General features: G+C 48.0%; 1 protein-coding gene across 1 annotated transcript in view; it reads left to right on the forward strand.

Moving 5' to 3' along the window:
* The window catches only part of ETV6 (ets variant 6), a gene marked incomplete at its 5' end in the record, with an annotated part of 91,038 nt that extends 86,544 nt beyond the window's left edge, over positions 1–4,494 (forward strand). Inside the window, 2 exons of the mRNA XM_010186533.1 lie at positions 624–724; positions 4,042–4,494. Coding sequence (XP_010184835.1) covers positions 624–724; positions 4,042–4,147 — 207 coding nt within the window. The remainder of the gene's footprint in view (positions 1–623; positions 725–4,041) is intronic.
* Positions 4,495–20,128: the final 15,634 nt, after the last annotated feature.

Below are 20,128 nucleotides of genomic sequence, written 5' to 3' on the forward strand. Positions count from 1 at the left end.
CTCTGGCTATGGCTTTTGGGGTCAGCAGCTCCCAAAATGAAGGGGAGGCTCTGTTATAGAAGCAGATATACAACCTGATGGACTTCTTGATTTACACTTGTATGACAGGAGGAGAAAGCGGGTCTCAATCTCCAGAGCGCTCTGTAAGCATTAACTGGTTAATGGAGGGGAATCCCAGAGGAACAGGCTCTTAGCAGGGATTGCTGACAGATCCAGTCATTAGCTGCTGTTCTTGTGTTTTTACAAAAGGTGATTTCATTGAGAACAGGCCTGTCACATCCCACTTGGCATGAGCATCTCCCTCCATCTAATGTCTCCTCTTGTGGTTGATGAAGGCTTTTGTTTTCTGTGATCCAAGAAGCTGTAGAAAAACGTCACTTGGAATTTTTCTTAGACTTTCATGCAAAAATTACCCTGAAATAAGAGAGACCCATAAAAAATTGGTGATGAGGGCTGGAGGGGCAGGATGGGCCTACAAACAGCAGAAGAGTGGAACATGTAATTTCTTGAACCGACTTGGTTACATTAACTAGCTGTGATAGTTCTGCAACTCGTTTTGGGGCTTAGGAGGGTTTTAATGAATCATCTCACCAAATTTTTCCTTTTTCTTTTGAAAAAAACAGAACAGAACAAATATGACTTATGAGAAAATGTCCAGAGCCCTACGCCACTACTACAAACTAAATATTATCCGGAAGGAGCCAGGACAAAGGCTTTTGTTCAGGTAATTCCTTCTATTTTTTGCCATACCTTTCTACAGACAATTAGTTTTTGAAGATGGAGGATGGAATTGTGTGTGGGATACTTCATTGCCACGGCTATAACACAGGTCACAGTGGGTATGTATTTGTAAAAGCTGTCTAGACCAGTGCTTCCCAGCTTTCAAGGCAGCTGTACCAATGTACAGAAATATGGGCCTGTTTCAGTGATCAGTGGAGTCAATAGAAGTCTTTTCACTCACTTCAAGCAGGCTGCACCACTGTTTCAGACCTTAGCTAAATGATTCATACTCTCAGCCAAACTGCTAGAAAACCCACTCCAAATTCACTCTTCGAACACAGCTGCCAGTGAATGCTGAGCAGGGATCAGGCATTTCCTCAAGTGCACCAGCATCACAGAAGAGAAATGCTGATGACCACATCTTCAGTGGTGCTGCCTTTAGGGAACAGAAGGACCTGCAAGAGCTGTTCAGAAAACCTAGCGCATCGGATGGATACAACCTAGAATTTAGGAAATAGTGCCCGAAACAGTGTTAAAAGCAGGGAGTACTTGCACAAGCTTGAGTGTGGCTGGCAGAGAGCGAGAGCACTCCAGTTCTCTTCAAACAAGACCAGCAAATCCCGGTGCCTATGTCTGACCCACAGAGCACTGAACTCAGACCAAAAGCTGCTTTGATGTCAGCGGTCTGGATCTAGTAGAGTGCTTGGAAACGGTATCAATAGGAAGGCAGTCTTGGAGTTTGTTTTCCTAAATAGCTAACAGAGCTGCATTAGCACTCTAACTATCTACAGCTGAAGAGGTTTTTGTGGAATATCTTGTTTATGTCAGCTCTTAGAAGAAGGCTTAGATGGGGGAAGGAGAGTAAAGGGAAGGAAGAACCACAGGCAAAACCATCTGCGTGATTTGTATTTTTTTGAGGAAAGTTAAAGCAAGGTTGCTCCACCAGCCTCTGGACCAAGGGAGCCTGCATTGCTACGGCCTTGCGTGGAGACTGCGCTGTCTGGGAGATGATGCTGAATGGTGAACGTGCTTATCTTGGAGCCTCTCTTTCAGGGGCGCACACACAAAACAGGAGTCCATCACTTCTCAACCAGGCTGCCTAATTTCTCAAAACTGTAGAAACTTAATTCTCTTGGAGACCTCAGTTCCTCTGTCAGACTTGTCCAAAATTGACCAACAGTTTCAAAGGTCACCGGAGAGCATAAAACATGAGCGTATAAACCTCATTTCCTTTGGAAACTGGAAAAAAAAACAAAACAACAAAACATTTTTTGCACAATTCCCAATAAAAACTTATTGATGTTATTTTCTTAAACCTACTTATATCTGGAGAGAAAAGGAAGAACAGCTGCAAAAAAATCAAGCCATTAATGTGCCTTTTCATGGCCATTTCTTGCAAGCACAGAAATAATAGGAAACACGGCTTTATAAGTAGGATGCAGGCAGTTGTCATTGCAGATATCTGTAGAGAGCTTTAAGTAAAACGGAATCAGAGAAGGATTTCTAATAGGTTACCTGAGTGTTTTCTGCAACAAAAGAGGTCACAGATACTGCTTCTTTATTAGCTTGTGCTTCTGGGTTGTTTTTTTAAATTTAATCAAATGCTATTATAAATACCCATGCTCTGAGTTCCTTGACATGACTTAAAACACAGACCAGAAAGAATACCCGGAGTACTGCGGTGCAGTTCACATCAGCCCGTTTCCCACGTGGTTTAGGAAGCAGAGCAGACAGACGGTGTGGAGGGCAGTGGGATCACTCTCTTTTGATTTCTTCCTCACGCAAGGTCAACAAGACGAGCACGGGGTTTAAATCAGGGCACAGCCTGGCCCTAGGCTCTGGTGCATTTTCACTGTGTAGCCAGGGACTGATTCACCACTTCTGTATGCTCGTTTTTCACCACCACACCACCATTTCTATCAGCAGTGTTCTTCAGCATACAAATGGGAGTGACACAGCAGTGAGTCACAGCCTTTTTTTTTTCCTAGATGCATATGTGCACATGGTTTCCAAAATTAGAAGGGGTGGCAAAAGGTTAGTTCCAGGCTGTGCTATGCGTTTGCTGAGAGACTCCAGATTTATCAGACAGAAGGCCCTCTGTCTTACAACCCCAGAGGCAGAAGAGGAGGCAAATCTTGCCCATTAGCTTCAGCAGTGGTTTTTCTGGGTCAGTGATAGTAACAAGGCTCCTGTCAGTTGGTTTTGTTTTCACTGGGGCAAGGATACTGAGCATATCATCAACCTGAAATAAAAGCAGCTCCTCTGATTAACATGTTTTGTACTGCTGCTGAATGTTAGCCAGTACATCGTTAATGAAAGACTGTCAAATTTTGTAACACTTCCAGCACAAACATCTTTCATCCTAATTTCTCCAGAAGTACTTATGAGTTAGGAAAGTGATTTGTGTTTAAACTAGGATTTCATCCTTCCTGTGCCACTCGCTCTTCCTACACCATTAAATTCGGAAAGGAAAAGCAGACCTTTTCCTCACTCTCTCTGTGCAGCAGTACACAGAAGCATCCTGGCAAAGATCAAGGCTGCAGACTCGACATGCAGGCTGGTGGATGTCCTTTCCCATTTCCTACTGCTGCCATGTGTCCCCAGAGGCAGTTTCTGTTTCGAGCCCCCTGCAGACTTAACTGCATCAAGACATTAGTGCTGGGAGCCGTGGCATTCATTTACAGAGGATCCTGCTTCGCTACAATTAGGCTTGCTGCAGTCACACAGGAAGAGATGTCTTTGCTAAGTTCCCTAGCCCAAAAGCTGCTTTTTTCAGGGCTTCTTCCATTTCCCTGAACTTGTTCTGACTTGGTCCTTGCCTTTTTGCACCACCGTTCCTTTGGTGTCTCATATTCCTCTTCGCTCACCTACGCACAAGCCTGCAAAAACCAGTAGTCCTCTGCCTCTCCATGCCTTGCAAGTGCTTTTGCTTTGAAATATGCTGGCCACAAAGGTCTTTAGTGCCTCTGACACCGGACACCATAAATGAGTGTAGCTGTGGCATACTGTCATCTTACCTGACAACAGCAAACAATAGGAGGGAGACGAAGTAAATATCAGTCTTTGGAAAAGACTATGGTGTTTGATTTCAGTTTGGAACTTAAAGGAGTGGGGGGTAAATGCCTGTGGCTTTTTTGGTTTCCTTTCCAGGTATGGAGGAGGGAAGACACCGATAGGCTGAGGAGCAGCTGGGAAATGCTAAGTCATTGGGAGGATACAGCAGACACGATTTATGGAGCTGTAGAGCTCAGGGGCCTCAGCATCCTGATGAAGGTAAAAGCTGAGAGCACTGGGAAATCCGCCTGTTTCTCTGTTTTGCAGGTTCATGAAGACCCCAGATGAGATCATGAGTGGCCGAACAGACCGCCTCGAGCACCTTGAATCCCAGGAACTGGATGAACAAATATACCAAGAAGATGAGTGCTGAAGGGAACTGGTGCACCGCCTCTGTGGGCCTGTGGCAGAAACATCTGCCAGGGTGGCTGACGCCATTTGGGAGGGGAAGCAACAACACAGAAGCAGTACTTGGGGTCGCCGCTTAGCTTGAAGACCACGCAGGACCTGAAGCACCTTAACAAGACAAACTAACAGGCAGAAGTGGTGCCGGCAGAAAAGTAAAGGGGAGAAAGCCTGGACTGATGCACTACTTCACTGTTCCTACAAAATCTCCCTTGAGTTCTTTCTTTCTTTTTGGTTCGTTTCAGTTTTGGGGGTTTTTTTGTTGTTTTTTTTCCCTAATAAACATGCAGTTTGACTTTCCTTATCTCACATAGGACAAGACGTCAGATTATGCTTTTTTTTTTTTTTGAAGGCTTTCCTATGGAAATAGAGCGCTCTTATTTTCTGTGCAAGTCTCATGACATAACACTGCATAAAACAATAGCAACACAGGAGGGATTTGCTCAAGGGTTCCAGTTTGCTCGGATCAATTTACATGTGCTGCCACTGGGAGATGTGTTGAAGCTACCAAAAGAATTTAGCACACATACATGTCCAGTGAAGAGGAGTCACCCTTCATGTGTAGGCTGCAGTATCACCCCAGCACAGCTTGGGCTCACGACGAGTCCTGGGAGTGGCTGTTAACGGCTGGAATATGGACCAAAACCAATCACCTAAGTGCTCCGGGGAGGAGAAAAATAAATGTGATAAACCTCTGCGATAGACTGATGTGGACGTTTATCCTCTAGCAAAGGAGTGATAGAATGGAGCGGGGGAGGAGGGAGGACAGGGACAAATACATATATATGTGTATATATATATAAACGTTTCATATATATATGTATATATGTGTAACTCCCACATGATACCCACAGTGCAGAATTTCAGCTCAAAGCTTTCTATACAAAAGCAAAGGCTGAAGTATCCGTAACTACAAACGGGAGGGGTGTTTCTTATACCTGCTAGCAGTTTTGGGGTCAAAGGTGAAGGACTGTTCCTTCCATCGCAGGGAGAAAGCAAAGGGACCCATCACATGGTTTGCATTACTCAGAAACCTCTCCAGGATCATTCTGTGCCACTGGAGAGGTAGGTGATCACCGCTCTGAAAACTGATGGTGGAGAACTAGAGACCAAATAGCAATACATCTTGTAATTGATTCTCGCTTTGTTTTGGGATTTGGTTTTTTTAATGCCTCCCACTACCTTTCCCCACCCCATAGCTCTGCCATCAAGGGAGTTTGTCTCAGCTTGCCCATTTTTAACATGATTTAAAAGACAAGAGAAACAAAAAAACCTACAGCCGTCTGTCTTTCTTGGTTTTTAGGTTTGTTCTGGTTGCAAGGTGTCCTATTTTTTTACACCCCCAATTTGGTTTGCTGCACTGAGGGTGCTTTCCATGAGGCGAAGAGCTATGCCTAGTGTGGTCGCAGGAAGCTCAGCAGTCCTTCATGCCCAATCCAAGGGAAACTACCGGTCTTTTTCCCTTCACATTGCTTGGGCCACCGTGACAGGAAAGTCTGTGGTGCCCAGCGATCCATCACCAGTGGTCCTTTCAATGGAAGGAAGATCCAGCAGCAGAAACGGGCCTTGCAAGGGGAAAAGATGCAGAGAGAAACCGTGAGGGAATCACGTGCTGTCTGGAAGAAAGCACGTCCACACCAGTTCATTAAAACAAACCCTTTTTTATGGGAACGTGCACACTAGACATGGAAAAAATCAATGGGCTAATCTAATCCATTTCAACCAAAACCCATGGTATATTCCCATGATAGAGCTTTCATAGCTATTAAACCAGCACAGCATTTGAGCTCACCACATGTTTAACAAGAAGGTTAATCTATCCAGGGAAAAAATGGCACTCGGCAATGAATAGTGTCCCGTATGTTTAAATAGAGAGAGTCCCATCTCACAAAAGACTCAATACTGAGTCCCAGGTTGTAGAAGGCACAGCTTTGTTAAGGGTGCAGACAGGCATCGCACAAAGAGGAGAGATTTTTCAGCGCCAGTGTCTGATAAGGAACAACGGGGCGTCCATCTCTCCCTAAGCTTTTCCCAGCCACGGTTTTTTATTAAAACACAGTCAGTACCATGTACTTGACTTTTTCTGCCTCAACAGAAAAGATGTGGGAGTGTGTGTCAGAAAGATGAGCAGACAACCTGTCCCCTGCCTCTGTAGTGACCTGAAGTCCTGGGAGCTCAGGAGATGTGAGGCTGGGAGACACGGAGGGACTTCAGGGGTCACAGATCTGAAACCTGAAGTCCTTTGAAACCAAGGGCCCAAGGAGTTACTCTGCTCTGTCGCCCTGCTCAAGGGCACCCAAGTTGTGGCCATGTCTCAGGAGCTGGGGGGAAAAGCATGTGGTGAAAGAGGTGAATGTGAATGACAGATGAAGTGCGATCAGAAATGCCAGTCTAAAGAAAGGCTCTTCATGGTTTCTTGTGTTTCTTGGGGTGTTCAGTGGTAGGAAGAAACCAAGTTTCTGCCGAGAGTGATTCGTATCCTTTACTGCTCTGGCTGTGACAACTGCGTAACGGCATCATTTTCCTTTGCCTGCTGCAGCTACTGGTACAAAGTGGTGAGGGTGAAGTGCTCTGATGAGCCACGGATTTTTGTCACGGCCAAGGTGCACCCTGCAGAATACAGAGGACAAGAGACAATCCAGTGCCATAAGCCCATGTGCTCACTGTGTACGCTCAAACAAAGCTCATCCTCAGCACTGGGTAAGGCAGGAGAAAGCAAGGAATGCTGAAATCACACATATTGTCCCACAGGGAAATTTTCTAGGGGAAATTTTGTCAAGGAAATGTTCACCTTTACCAAAAATGCAGTCACTTCCACTTGCAGAATCTTACTCAAATGGGAAAAAATATTTGGTGGCTGTCGGAAACTCTTCCAGTTCACACATACAGGGCATCTTAAGACAGCTTCTCCAGCACAACCACAGAGAAGAATTTCTTCCAAGGCTGATGCTATTTGGGATGAAAATAGCCTTTGCACTTGGAGCAGGCTGATCCCAAAGAGGTGCTTCCTGGCTGGTGCTGTCCCCTGCCCCCAGCCAGGTCTGCGTGGTGCAGCAGTGAGTGGCACAGGTGACACTGCAGGGGCTTGGGACCTGTCGTGGGCACTGCAGGATGGGAACTGCTTTTGGTGGTCTTGGAGGAATGATTAAAAACAAACAAAACCCCAGATTAACCCAGGCTAGAGCAGCCGCAGTAGACAGATCCCCATCTACCTCGCATCCACAGGGTAGATACATGGAGTGCAAACACAGCATTAATGTACTGAGCTACAGGAACACTTGGCTGCCCATCTGGACTAGAAAAGGTAACAGTGTCTTTTCACCTGTTGCCCACCTTCCCTCCCCAGTTCCTAATTTCCCAGTGTAGAACTTGCCAGCGGCAAAGCAGACAAACTTTCTACGTTTGCCACCAAAGCAAGTGGGAAAAGGGAGAAAGCGCCTCATCCTTGGAGACATGCAAAAGCCGTCTGGATGCGGTCCTGGGCACCTGGCCCCAGGTGGCCCTGCTTGAGCAGGGAGGTTGGAGCAGATGAGCTCCAGAGGTGCCTTCCAGCGTCAACTCCCAGCAGGGTCTTCACACTGTGCAGTTAAGAGGAGCCTTCATTGCCATCAGCTTGCTACAAGGGCTGAACAAGCCACAGGCCGGTCAGGTAGGACACGCTGCAGCTCCACAGCAGAACATTTCCTTCGTTTAAGTTTGAAGCCTTTTGTCTGCCTCTCCACCCAAAAAACACTACCGGGGCCCTTGCTGTGAACACTAAGTCACTGCCGCTGTTCCCAGATTTCAGACTCCACACATGCATTCTCCAGACCTCTCTGTCAGACTGCAACCGTATGCAAATCCAGAATGCATCAGTTCGAGGTCTTTTTCTAAAATAAAACTCTAGTCTGTTTTTATTGATGATGGCTTTTTGGTTTTTTAAGGTGTGGGGCTAAGGGACTGAATCAAATGAATGTAACAAAACAAAACAAAAAAAAAAAAACAAAAAAGCCTATTCTCAGGGCCAGTGAGTTGCAAATAATTTTTAAAATGCCTGTAATTACATCATCTCAATAAAAAATTTAATATAAAAGTGGGAATGCCAAATTTTATTGGTGCAATCATTACTACAAGGTTTTTTCTTTTTTAAAAACTATGGTGCCCAAGTATCTACTGCACATAGCAGCTCTTTTCAAGCAGGAAAAGAAACCTGCAAGCCTCCCATGCCCAAACAGAGACTCATAGAACTGTTAAGGTTGGAAAACATGTTGATGATCATCAAGTCCAACTGTTAGCCTAAAACTGCCAAGTCCACCACTAAACCATGTCCCTAAGCACCACATCTACCCATCTTTTAAACACCTCCAGGGATGGTGACTCCACCACTTCCCTGAGCAGACCGTTCCAGTGCTTGACAACCCTTCTGGTGAAGAAATTTTTCCTAATGTCCTATCTAAACTTCCCCTGGTGCAACTTGAGGCCATTCACTCTTATCCTGTCACTTGTTACTTGGGAGAAGAGACTGACCCCCACCTCACCACACCCTCCTTTCAGGTAATTGCAGAGAGCGATAAGGTCTCCCTTCAGTCTCCTCCAGACTAAACAACTCCAGTTCCTCCAGCTGCTCCTCATAAGACTTGTGCTCCAGACCCCTCACCAGCTTTCTTGCCCTTCTCTGGACACGCTCCAGTGCCTCAATGTCCTTCTTGTAGTGAGGGGCCCAAAACTGAACAGAAAACATGTATGAGCAGTGTCTGGATCTTCCCTGGGAAGCGTTGCTGTCTCCGCTGTCTGTCGCTCCCTATGCCAGTGCTCGTCTCCTGCAGAATGGGGTTACTGCTGCTTCCAGCAGTGTGAGGCTCCTGGAGGGTTTCTTAATGCGCTGCTATAGACAGGTGCCACCAAACATCATAGCAAACACATCTGGTCAGCAGCACGCAGGCCACATCTAGTGCACTCTGCTGGGAGCAATTAGTGTCAAGTTAAATTGTTCGGATCCCAGCTATGGCTCAAGAAGATCCCATGAGAATCTGGCTGATCTGTGGGTTATCACTCAGCTGCTCCTCACTCAGTATTTGTTCTGGGTTTTCTCACTGTTGTTTTTAAACCACAAGGCAAAGGAGCAAGCACCCCTCTCTGAACCAAGACATCAAGCAAGAAGGAAGCAAAGTGCATTGCTCCATAATTCAGTCCCTTCAGGCCATTTCCCTTCACTTCAGATGAGGAAATAGATGTAACCTACACCCTCTCACAGCCTTCTGCGCAGTCTGAACAATAGCAAACGCTGCAGGTCAAAGGTGTATGGAGGAAGTTCTCGGTGGGCTTGGCATTGCTTTGGATTGGGTTTGCGTGCCAGGGTTTTGGTAGCATGGGAGGAGCTACAAGGGTGACTCCTGTGAGGAAGCTTCTAGAAGCTTCCCCACCTCCAAGTCAGACCTGCCTCTGGCCAAGGCCGATACAATCAGCAATGGTGGCACCACCTCTGTGATAACATATTTAAGAAGGGTGCAGTGCACGGAGGGGGCGGCCTGGGCCTGGCTCTGGGCAAGGCCTGACATAGTCCCCACCACAGTGGCAGCCCAAGAGCCGGGAGCAGCTGCACCTCCAGCACAGACTGCAAGACAGGACTGTGCCCACTGGTGAATAAAATCACATCGGTTTCCTCATTCTAGGTGTTCCTACCTGTTTTCCCCAGCCAACTCAAAAATTACATGTCATTTTGCAGCCAAGACAGGAAAAGAAGGACAAGAGCCTGTCTTCCCACCTTCATCCTGCCAGTCCACTCTACTCACTTGGCTGCCTTAAGGAAAGGCGAGCTGGGTGTTGCTGCTTGGGAGCCGGCTGTCCCCTACACAAAGAGATGTCAGTGTGCCATGCACAGCAGTGTGTGCCTCGCTGCCAAGCATGGGGGGAACCTGCCCCATGCCAGCCCCATCACTGGGTCCAACAGTGGCAATGCCACCAGTGAATGAAACAGGGTTTTTCCTCCTTCTTTTTGTGGCAGTAGTGTTGTACCCCTGCTGCAACATCCCTCATGTGCTCAAAAGGACAGCACTAACAGTGTTTAATGACTGACTTCCATGGTTGATCAGCATAAGCCGGGTAACCTGTTTGCTTACTGACCAGCTCTCCACCCGCCATGTGCCTCTGGTTAGATTGTCTGCTGAAGCTCCCTTGGGTTATGTGTGATGGTTCACACTGCAGGACACCAATTTCTTCTGGTGATTCTTGTGGGACCGAGGGAGGCTAAACAGACATGTGGAAAAAACCAATAGCATCTGGCAATTGCTCCAGAGAATTGGAGCAGTGCACACATTTACTTCAGTGTTGGCCATTTGTCAACCGAAGGGAGTGCCTGCACCTCTGCCAGTCTCAGTAGAGCATTGGCATGTTCCAGCCCTGGAACCAGGTTGAGATACCAATTTAACACCAGGCAGACTCTCTTCCTGCGGCTGCACTGAGCTGGCTCCCACAGACTACAACCAACATTTAGGGGGAAAAAGAAAACACAGTGGCCTCCTGTGAGACAATAGAGGTCATTATGACCGATATGATCGGTTGTAAAACCTGCAGGGACGCATCAATCTTCCTGCCTCCTGCAAACACCTGTGCAGAAAGTTTCTCAGCATCTCAAAGCACTGGAGAAGAGCCGCAACAGGAAGAACATAACTGTTCAGGAATTAGAATTGATCTCCTGCCGCCTGATAAACACTGTTAGCCTGGGGTTGTTGACTTGAAGCCAAGCTCTGCTGAATGGACAGAGTTTTCAAGTCAACGCTTCCTGGTGTTTGACAAGGTAAAGGGAAGGAACTGGAGTGAAGAGAGCTCGAACAAAGCAGGTATTGTTTCCCGTGGGCTCCATGAAGGTGTGAGCACATGACCCAGCAGAAAAAAGTGAGGAAAAGAAGGCAGAGACGCATGAAAGCTGAGGCAAGTAAAGAGTCAGTTCGGATGATCACAAAGATGAAACCTGGGAGTGTTCACCACATGCCTTCCACTTTCCTTCCCAAGGGCAGGGCCAAGGTCAGTAACTTTCGCTTGGCTAATGCGTGCTTTCAGGATATGAACAGTCTCGATTCAAAGACCTGCAGAATAAGGACTCCACCTCCCCTGTACCAAAGGTTAATGATCCCCTGCATTAAAATCTGTCCCTTCCTTTCCGTTTAGCTGTATCTTAAATCCACTTCCAATCATTAGCTCTTATTATGCTTTTCTTCACTAAATTCCTGTAAACTGTAGTATTCCCACCCATGCACTCAGATCCTTACTGACTGCCATTTATGCAGTCTTATTTTATTTTTTCAACTAAATAAGCAGAATGCAAGGGAGGAACTGAAGCTCTGTGGTACTGCACCTTCCTGGAGGCACTGCTCCCAGCTGGGAGAGCTGCAGGACACAGCCACACTTGCTTCTTGGGGTGCTGTCTGGGTTGCTCCTGCAGGAAAATCTCCAGAGAGCACGTCAGTCTCTTGGGAACTGGCTGATATGAAGCAGGGGAAAGGGAGAAACTCACATTAAGGTACTATTTCAGTCCTGTGAGAGCCCAGGTAACCCAAGAACTACATCTTCCAAACCTCCATCTAGGGTGGGAGGTTCTCCCACCACCTGGGGAACAATTCTGGGGAGATTGCCTGCCTGTTCCCTTATTTCTTTTCAAACGTCCTTAGTGCTGGTGAATGCTCCTGGGAACGTGCTGTCTCACAGACAAAGGTTTCTTCCTCTTCACATTCCTCCTCACATCTCAGTTTGCTCCTGGAAATCAGCAAGCAAGAATAACTGAGGCAACCAAATTTCACATGGTCAGGACTTGACCCAGCATTCAATTCACATAGTCCAACTCACTGCTGAAATCTCAATATTACACAGGACAGGAGGAAAACGGGCCAGACAGATCCACCACTCCAGCACTGAAAATTTCATGCATGAAGCAACACCTTTGGTCTGCTAAAGCCAATGGAAATTAGGGCTGTATAAAATCTGTGCAATACAGAGATCTGAGCAGAAAATATCCTACCCAGGAAAAACTGAGGGTTTGCTACAAAACCAAAACTTAACCCACAACAATCTCCTCAACCAAGCCAGTTCCCACTCTGGAGTGAAAAACATATAAATTTGTTTTGATGGTACTTTGCAGAGACCTGGATGCTGTGGTGACATCCATCAGCTCCCAACACAGATGAACTGACAGCATGAAATCAGCCTCAGACCTAATTACCAAGGACTTGTGTGTCCAGGGTTGTCAAGTCCTGTGTTTTCCAACTAGCAGCATTTCATTAGAAATGTTTTCACACCAAAGGATAAGTCTGGTGTGCAAAAAAAAAAAAAGTAAGTCTTCATAAAATTAAGTCAAGTCCATCTCAAGGCATAAGAACATAACATACAGCCCAATTTCCGAAAAGACTGATCAATCCACAGTTTTCATTGGAATCAACAGAAATTTGGAATTTTATTTGGAAATTGGACTGCTTTTTTAGGTTCCTGCATCCATTGAGTCTTCATTTGTGCACATCATGAAGGGTACCTTGTGTTGCTCTTTCAAAAGAGCCCAGATCTAGCAGCTCTGCAGAGTTCTCCTTGCCTAAGGTCAAGGACCCACCATACTTGCATGCTCAGACAGCCTCTGCTACAGTCTTTCCTGGAGCCAATCTTGGGGAGCGGTGCTCAGCAGTGGACAAGGGACTGGGTAGGCAAATCCCCTTGGAAAACCTCAGCACAAGGGCTGGTTTCTGCAGGAAGACAGGAGCAAACTACAGGTGTCACCTGGGACACCTAAGACATCTGTACAAGTCTGGTGGGACATGCTTGGAGATGTGCATCTTGCTGGTTTCACAAATACTTCTGCTTTGGGAAGTGCAGGTGAGAAAGACACAGTAAGAAGGGAGAACAGAGCCACCCTTTTACCTCCATGACAGATGACCCAACAGAGATCTTTTTAGGTAGTGTTTGAGAGAAGAAATAGTGAGTTGCCTTGGGATGAACTTGACTTTCATGCTTCAGACCATCAGCAAAAGGGTCTCATAAGTGCAGCATCTGTGGCCAAAGCAGACGTGTGCCGCATAGGAAGGGATGGAGGACAGACGGATGGCCCCTGCTGAAAGGCAAACCACAGAGCATGGCTACAGGTGTGACACACTCATTGGAAAAGGGTAAATATTTATCCGAGAGAATTTTAGAAAGAAGGAAACATTTTTCATTTAGTCGTAAGTCTTTCAGGAAATTATTCATTTTTCCAATGAAAACATTTTTTTTAAATTCAAAACAACTGTTTTTCTCCTGGCTTTTGTTTACAGAAGAAGGAAGAGTTTCAGCTCTGCCCTTTTTCAGCTGTCCTCCACAAAATGTCAACCAAGCCTCAGGTCTTGGGTTGAGAAGTCATTTTTTGGAAAGAAAAGGAGAGGAAAAAAAAAAGCAGAAAGTGTTGTGAGGCTTTGCTGAGCAGCTGTAGCTGCTGCTGCGGTGATGTGGGCAGAGGGACCTTGCTCTCTCCACCTGCTGGAGATGGGCACGGGGTTATCTGTAATGAGCTCGTTAGAGTCGCAGGCCGACTCCAGCAAAGGGGGAAAACAATGGATTCACCTCTTCAAGAGCCACTTAAGCAGTCCTGGTCAGAAAATGAGCGTCTTTGCTCTCTACTTTCCCACTTTTTCCACTTCAATACTTTTTATTTCAGACAGAGGCCTCTGGTGAGTTCCAGCCACGTTGGGTCTGTGAGCAATGAGCGAGCCATTTTCAGTCCACAAAATAACTGTCCTGTCGTCTTTGGCTCTTTCATCTCCCATTTCGTAGCAGTGTTGCCAGCATCCCCAGAAAGCCACCAAAACAAAAAGTCACAGGCCTTGTGTTGTGAATGAGGGCTGGTAACCTGGTCTGTTGCTAGGCCCAGCTTCCCCAGGGAGTTCATTCCTCAGAGGCAACATCTGCCCCCGTCCTCCACTGGGATGCAAACCAAGAGGTGTCCCCTCTGGCTTCACAGATTACCTCAGATGTTGTGGCAGTAACATGACAAATCAAGACAAACTATTTGGTCATGATTTAAATCCTATGAATTCTGATGTATTGAGTTTGTGTGGTGGGTTTTTGGTAGCGGTAGGGGACGCTACAGGAGTGGCTCCTGGGAGAAGATGTGCTAGAAGCTTCTGTGACAGTGGTAGCACCTCTGTGATAGCATATTTAAGATGGAGGGGGAGGAAGCAGCAAAAAAACCTCAACCAAAACTCTGCTGGGGAACCTGCAGTGGGATGCAAGAGAAACAACCATGCAGACACTGAGATCAGTGAAGAAAGGAGGGGGAGGAGGCATGCTGGAGCAGAGACTCCCCTGCAGCCCATGGAGCAGGTGGCTGTGCCCAAAGGAGGCTGTGGCTCCATGGGAAGCCCGTTCTGGAGCAGTCTGTTCCTGGCAGACTGCACCCCACAGAGGGGACCCATGCTAGAGCGGTTTGTGGAGAACCGCAGCCTGTGGGAAGAACTCATGTTGGAGAAATTCATGGAGAACTGTCTCCTGTGGGAAGGACCCCATGCTGGAGCAGGAGAAGGGTGTGAGTAGTCTTCATCCTGAGGAGGAAGGAGCAGCAGAGACAACAAGTGATGAACTGACCTCAACCCCCATTCTCTCTCCCACTGTGCTGCTAGGGGGAGGAGGTAGAGAAATTATGGAGTTAAGTTGAGCCCATGAAGAAGGGAGAGGTGGAGGGAAGGTGTTTCTAAGATTTGGATTTATTTCTCATTATCCTGCTTTGATGTAATTGTTGACAAATGATTTTTTTTTCTCCCAAGTCAAGTCTGTTTTGCCTGTGATGGTAACTGGTGACTGATCCCTCCCTGTGTCTTGACCCATGAGCCTTTTGTTATATTTTTTCCTCTCCATCCCACTGTGGAGAGGAGTGAGTAAGTGACCATGTGGTGCTCTGTTGCCTGCTAGGCCTAAACCATGACATCTGAAAAAAAAAACAACAAAAAATGAATATAAATCACGGGCCATGGACACAGGAACTGTCCCTGAGCATGTAAGCCACCTATTTCATCTGTGAAAATCAACAGTGTCTTAATGTGCAACCAAACTGAGAACATATCATGGTAAATCCATCCAAGTACAGGAATGGATGTACCCATGTGGGAAGGAACAGGTATCAGCCCACCGGCAAGCATAAGTTGTTGCAAACCAGCAGGATACAACGCACTGCTTCCAAGAGCAGCTGCAGGAACAAGAGGCACACACAGCTACAACTGAGGCTAACAAGGGGAAAAAAGGGCAAAAATACGTTAGAAAACCAGCTTCCCACCTCTGACCCCTCCTCTGGCGCAGCCAGCACAACCTGACTTACCCTAATTGGCATCAAGGAGCCTCTCTCCCACATCTTCAGCCACAGGTGTTGGACTGGTAAACCCAGGTCCTTCCATGTGTTCCCACCACCCTCCTGGTGCCAGCCCCAGCCCTTTCAGAGCCACTCTGCAAACTGAGTCAGGCAAAAATAACCTGGACAGAAAGAGAAGGCTGGTGTTCAGCCACTTCAGCTCCATGATCTCATTGCCCAACTTCAAACACAGCAATGCTGCTGCAAGATGGACAGCAGGAACGTGCAACCCAGAGTGGGGTGAGGAGAAGACTTCCGTCTGCTTAAAGCAATTGAGGAACTGCAGCCCAGCTAGATCCCTCCTTGGGCCAGCTCTCTGTAGACATCTGCTTCCCATGGAGCTCCATGATGCCATTTTCTTTGCATTTTCTGCCACCTAACCACCCATGCCTACACAACACAGCTCCACAGCAATTCACTTCTGAGCAAACCAGGCTGGAGAACTGAATTCCTGGGGCATGGCATGGCCTTTGCACACTGCAGAACAGCAAAGCTGGTGGCTGTTTTGCTACCTGAGCAGGTGCAGACAGCTGGCTGACGTTCTTCAGAAGAGCCTGTGTGTGCACAGCTCTCTGAGGCTTTCAACTGTAGCCCTCTCTGTTTATTTTCTCCCTTTCAGTTATTCCACCTCTGCAAATTGTTCCTTGCAACCATCTGAGAGTGGCCAACAAACCCAACAGATCTGCTTCAAAAGAGCCTGTATCTTCCCTGTCTAGGGGTTAATGCCTTTTGTGGCCAGGCAGAGGAACACCAAAGGCACAGGCGGCAGCAGGGGCTCTCCCATGGTTCACACAAGAAGTCCTAGTTCCTGTGGCCAGACCCTGCCATCGGTCAAGGTGCTGCCCCTTTACTCACCATGGAGCATCGCATCTCCCCAGGCAACACTGCTGTCCTCCACTGGTGGTCTCCTGTGGCAAGACCACCCTACGTGTAGGCTTTAGAGAGAAGCCTTATCCTTTTCAAGATAAAAATCTGCCAGAAAGAGAGTTCACTTCAGTACAAGTTACATCTGATTATCCAAAACACATCACAGTCTCCTGGCTGCTTCCTTGGCACGGCGACACGCACTTCCTGCACCCTCCAAAAACCAGCCCTTTCGTCTTGGATAAGAAGTTGGCCACAGATGTAACCACCTCCACACAAGACTGCTGTAATTCCCAGGCTCTGAAATCCCCAGGATCTTCACTTGCCAGCTCCCACCACTATTTTGATCTTCACAGCCTCAGTGAAGATGAGCTGCGGGAAGATGATGGGTGTTGCAAGCGAGATGGGTGTTGCTCTGCTCACAAAGGCAGCGGGTGCTTTCCTAATGTCCTCGATTGCCCCTGAGCAATTCCCCCTCCCCTTGAACCCTTCTGGTCCTTCGCTGCATGGTGAAGCCCAAGGAAAACACCAAGGGGATTTTGGGAGGGGGTCCAGTTTTGTCATTCAGTGTCATGTGAGGAGCTCCCGTTGCCACAACCTGATGTGGCAGCTGGCTCCAGAAATCCCCTGAGCATCACCACTCGTGCGGCCAGCAGAACCACGCCACACCAAGATCTCTGGCCTGAGCTTTTCTCCTGGGCTGCACCCCAGCACCTCCTGGATTTGGCTTTTTGAAGCACGTGATGAATCACTTTGCCAAGCCAACAACGCAACCAAATAGTCCTGGCTCCTGGTCCCTCCACTCTGTTTCTTCCCCTAAAAAAGTACCACGTTCATTAGTTTAATTTAACCCTGCAGGCTGCTGAGGGTTTTTTGCACCTTTGCACAGATACTACACTACTTGTGTGGACATTTGGTTGCATTTATAGTTGACAACTTCAGTCTCCTCTTCTGAGCCCTACAGAAAAGCACAAACACTTGCCAGAGACAAATTGTTTTCATTCTCTTCCCTCCCCCCTAGAAGGAGGTGACAAGGATATTGCAATAGGTGTTGCGCTCCCCACCCACATTTTTTCTCTCTGCCAAACACATTGCATCAGGAACAATTAGAAAATTTTTCTTTGTGTGGGCCCTTAGACTTTTTCTTCTTATAAAACAAACAAAACAAAATAAAAAAAAACACTTCCCGCATGATCTTTGGACTCACTTTCAGGGAACTGGTGCGGCTGATAAAGTGAGAAACCCTACTCATGTGACAGCTCCAGCTACTGACGCAGTGCCGATCTCCCAACCTTAGGGAGGGAGAAAAGCATGCTCAAGGGCTGCTACTCATCAAGGAGACAAAGATACAAGGAGAAAGAGCTTTTTTAAAGTTACAGCTGCACACACTCACCACAGAAGGAGACTGCAGAAAATACACCCTAAGCCTGCAGCAACTTCTGCTTCTGCCAAGGCTGGCACGTTGTTCCCCAAAGCACCTTCCCAGGAAGCAGGGCCCTGTAACTTTGATGAGTGCCAGTCTGGTTCATTCTTCCTGTGCTGGTTTATCACACAAACACCTGACCCATGGTGGGAACCACAACATCCATTACCACCACTGCACGCCGAAGCTCAAACTCAGCCAGCATTGGTCTGAGAGCCCAGCTGAGGTCAGCGTGTGGCGCTTATCAGTCACACTGAAAGCAGTAAGCCAATGGCAGTTCACAACCAGATATTCAGAGAGGTGCAGGCGGTGCCCTTCCAAAGCAACATCCTCGGCTGGAAGAGGCACTTCATCTGTGATCTGAGCTGTGTCTTGGGATGTGCGGGTCCGGCAAAGAAGAGTGCATGCATACACCTCCATAAAGAGTTACAGCAAGTATTTCAAACAGTAGCTTAGTTTTGTTTCATGCAGTCACTCTTTAATGCTGGTTAGTGCTTGAACCTATCCTGCACAGAGCATATGCTGGCTCCCACTGCTATCCTATCCACACAAAACAGGACCTCACAAGAGCTTCAACTATCAGTAGCTGAACTGCTGGGCTCAAAGTTCATCCTTTTGGGATCTAACCAGGGTCAGTAACTCCAGTGGCATGGGGCTGAGGGCTGGGTGTGGACTGCCAGGGACTGCAAGGGGAGTGGGACACATTGGCAAGGTCCACCTGGAGGTGATGTCAGACATGCAAAGTGTAGCCCCAGCTCTGCAAGCAGGACCTCCAGGAGATTAGCACTCCATGTGTGTCCTGACTGAAGTCAGGTTGTGCTCAGGATCAAATAAGTGCAAGATCTTCATTCCAGAGCTGTGGTGAGGTGGAGCTGAGCAGGGCAGAAGCCCCCACTTGCTGCTTGTGTGCTTCCACCTCCAGGCCCTGGCTGAGGGCTGAGCCTTCACCCCCGAGCCAGTGGGTCAGGCCATCGCCACCTCACCAAGGGACCTCTGGGGTCCTCTGCTTCCCCAGCTCCAACACACCTCCACTCAGCACTGCTGGCAGCAGCGGTGGTGGCTCCAGCGAGCAGCAAACACCCATCTATTGCAGTGAGCTATCACTTTCTCTGCTCTGACACGAAGTAAAACACTCCCCACCGTGCTGCCAGCAACCCTAACCACATCACAAACAAGGAGGAATCTACAGAAGTATTCAAAACATCTGGATGTTGTGCCACCACGGCAATTAAATCCGTGCTCACTTTCTCACACAGTGCCTGGAGGGAAACCGACTGCATGGCGGGGCAGAGGAGGACATGCCGTGGTAATCTCGGCTTCCTCACAACCCAGCTCTGTGTTGCAACCTCCGAAACCATCCTTGGCAGCAAGCCTTGCCCTGGGAGCACGGTCCACCCTCTCCAGGGTGGGCTCCCTCTCTTCAGAGGATGAGCCATACCAGAAACAGCCCTGCACCCATGAGGGACTGCAATGCCTAGGGCTGCCCTGCCTCTCCTCACGCCCGCCTTTAGCTGCTTTTTGGAGCCGAGGTGGAATAGTGGCTGAGCAGGGCTGGGGAAGGTCAATGTCCTCCTAGACATGGCCAGTAGGTCCATGCTTTGAAAGATGGCTGTGCCGAGCCGGGCTCCTCTCCCCTGGAAGGAGGATGGCATCCATTACCCCTTCCTCAGGACGGAGGAGACATCCCACCCTGGGCGAGCGAGGACATCGGTGCAGCTGAGGTGCTCACAAGCACTCTCCCCCTTGCAGCCTGCCAGAACAGGTCCAGCAGCTCCTTCCTTACTTGTGCATGCTGCAAAGCGGGGCTCTCCCAGCTGCCCTGCCTGGGGCCAGGGGGTACCTGCATGCCAATGGCACCCCCCAGGGAAAATTTCTCATGGGTCTTGTTTCCATCCCAAACAAAGGGCATTTACCACAGCGTGGCCACTCTACAGTAGTGCCATGTCTTTAGTGGCATCTGAACAGGTGTGAGGTGGGCATCCACCAGCCCTTTGGGCAGCCCAGGTCACTGCTGCCTGCGCTGCCTGCAGTGAAGCGTGGCTGGCCTAGGGGAGCAGCTAAGCTGCCTGATGCCCAGGCTTTCCAGCCGTCACACTGCAGGCTTCTGCCTTGAACCAGCCCCAAAAATCTGCTTGGAAACTCCCCATCACTACCACTGATGCCCACTTTTATTTTCTGCTTCCAAAACACAACAGAAGCAAAACTACAAAAGGGGCATTCATTAATCACATTTCAACATCCAGTCTTTTCTGTCACAGGCACCAAATTTCCAGTGAGGGAGCTGGAGAGAAGAATAACTCCACTTTGCATCCAGGGAAGAGATTCCTGCT

Source organism: Mesitornis unicolor, unplaced genomic scaffold (assembly GCF_000695765.1).
Source record: "Mesitornis unicolor isolate BGI_N332 unplaced genomic scaffold, ASM69576v1 scaffold26866, whole genome shotgun sequence".
NCBI lineage: Eukaryota > Metazoa > Chordata > Aves > Mesitornithiformes > Mesitornithidae > Mesitornis > Mesitornis unicolor.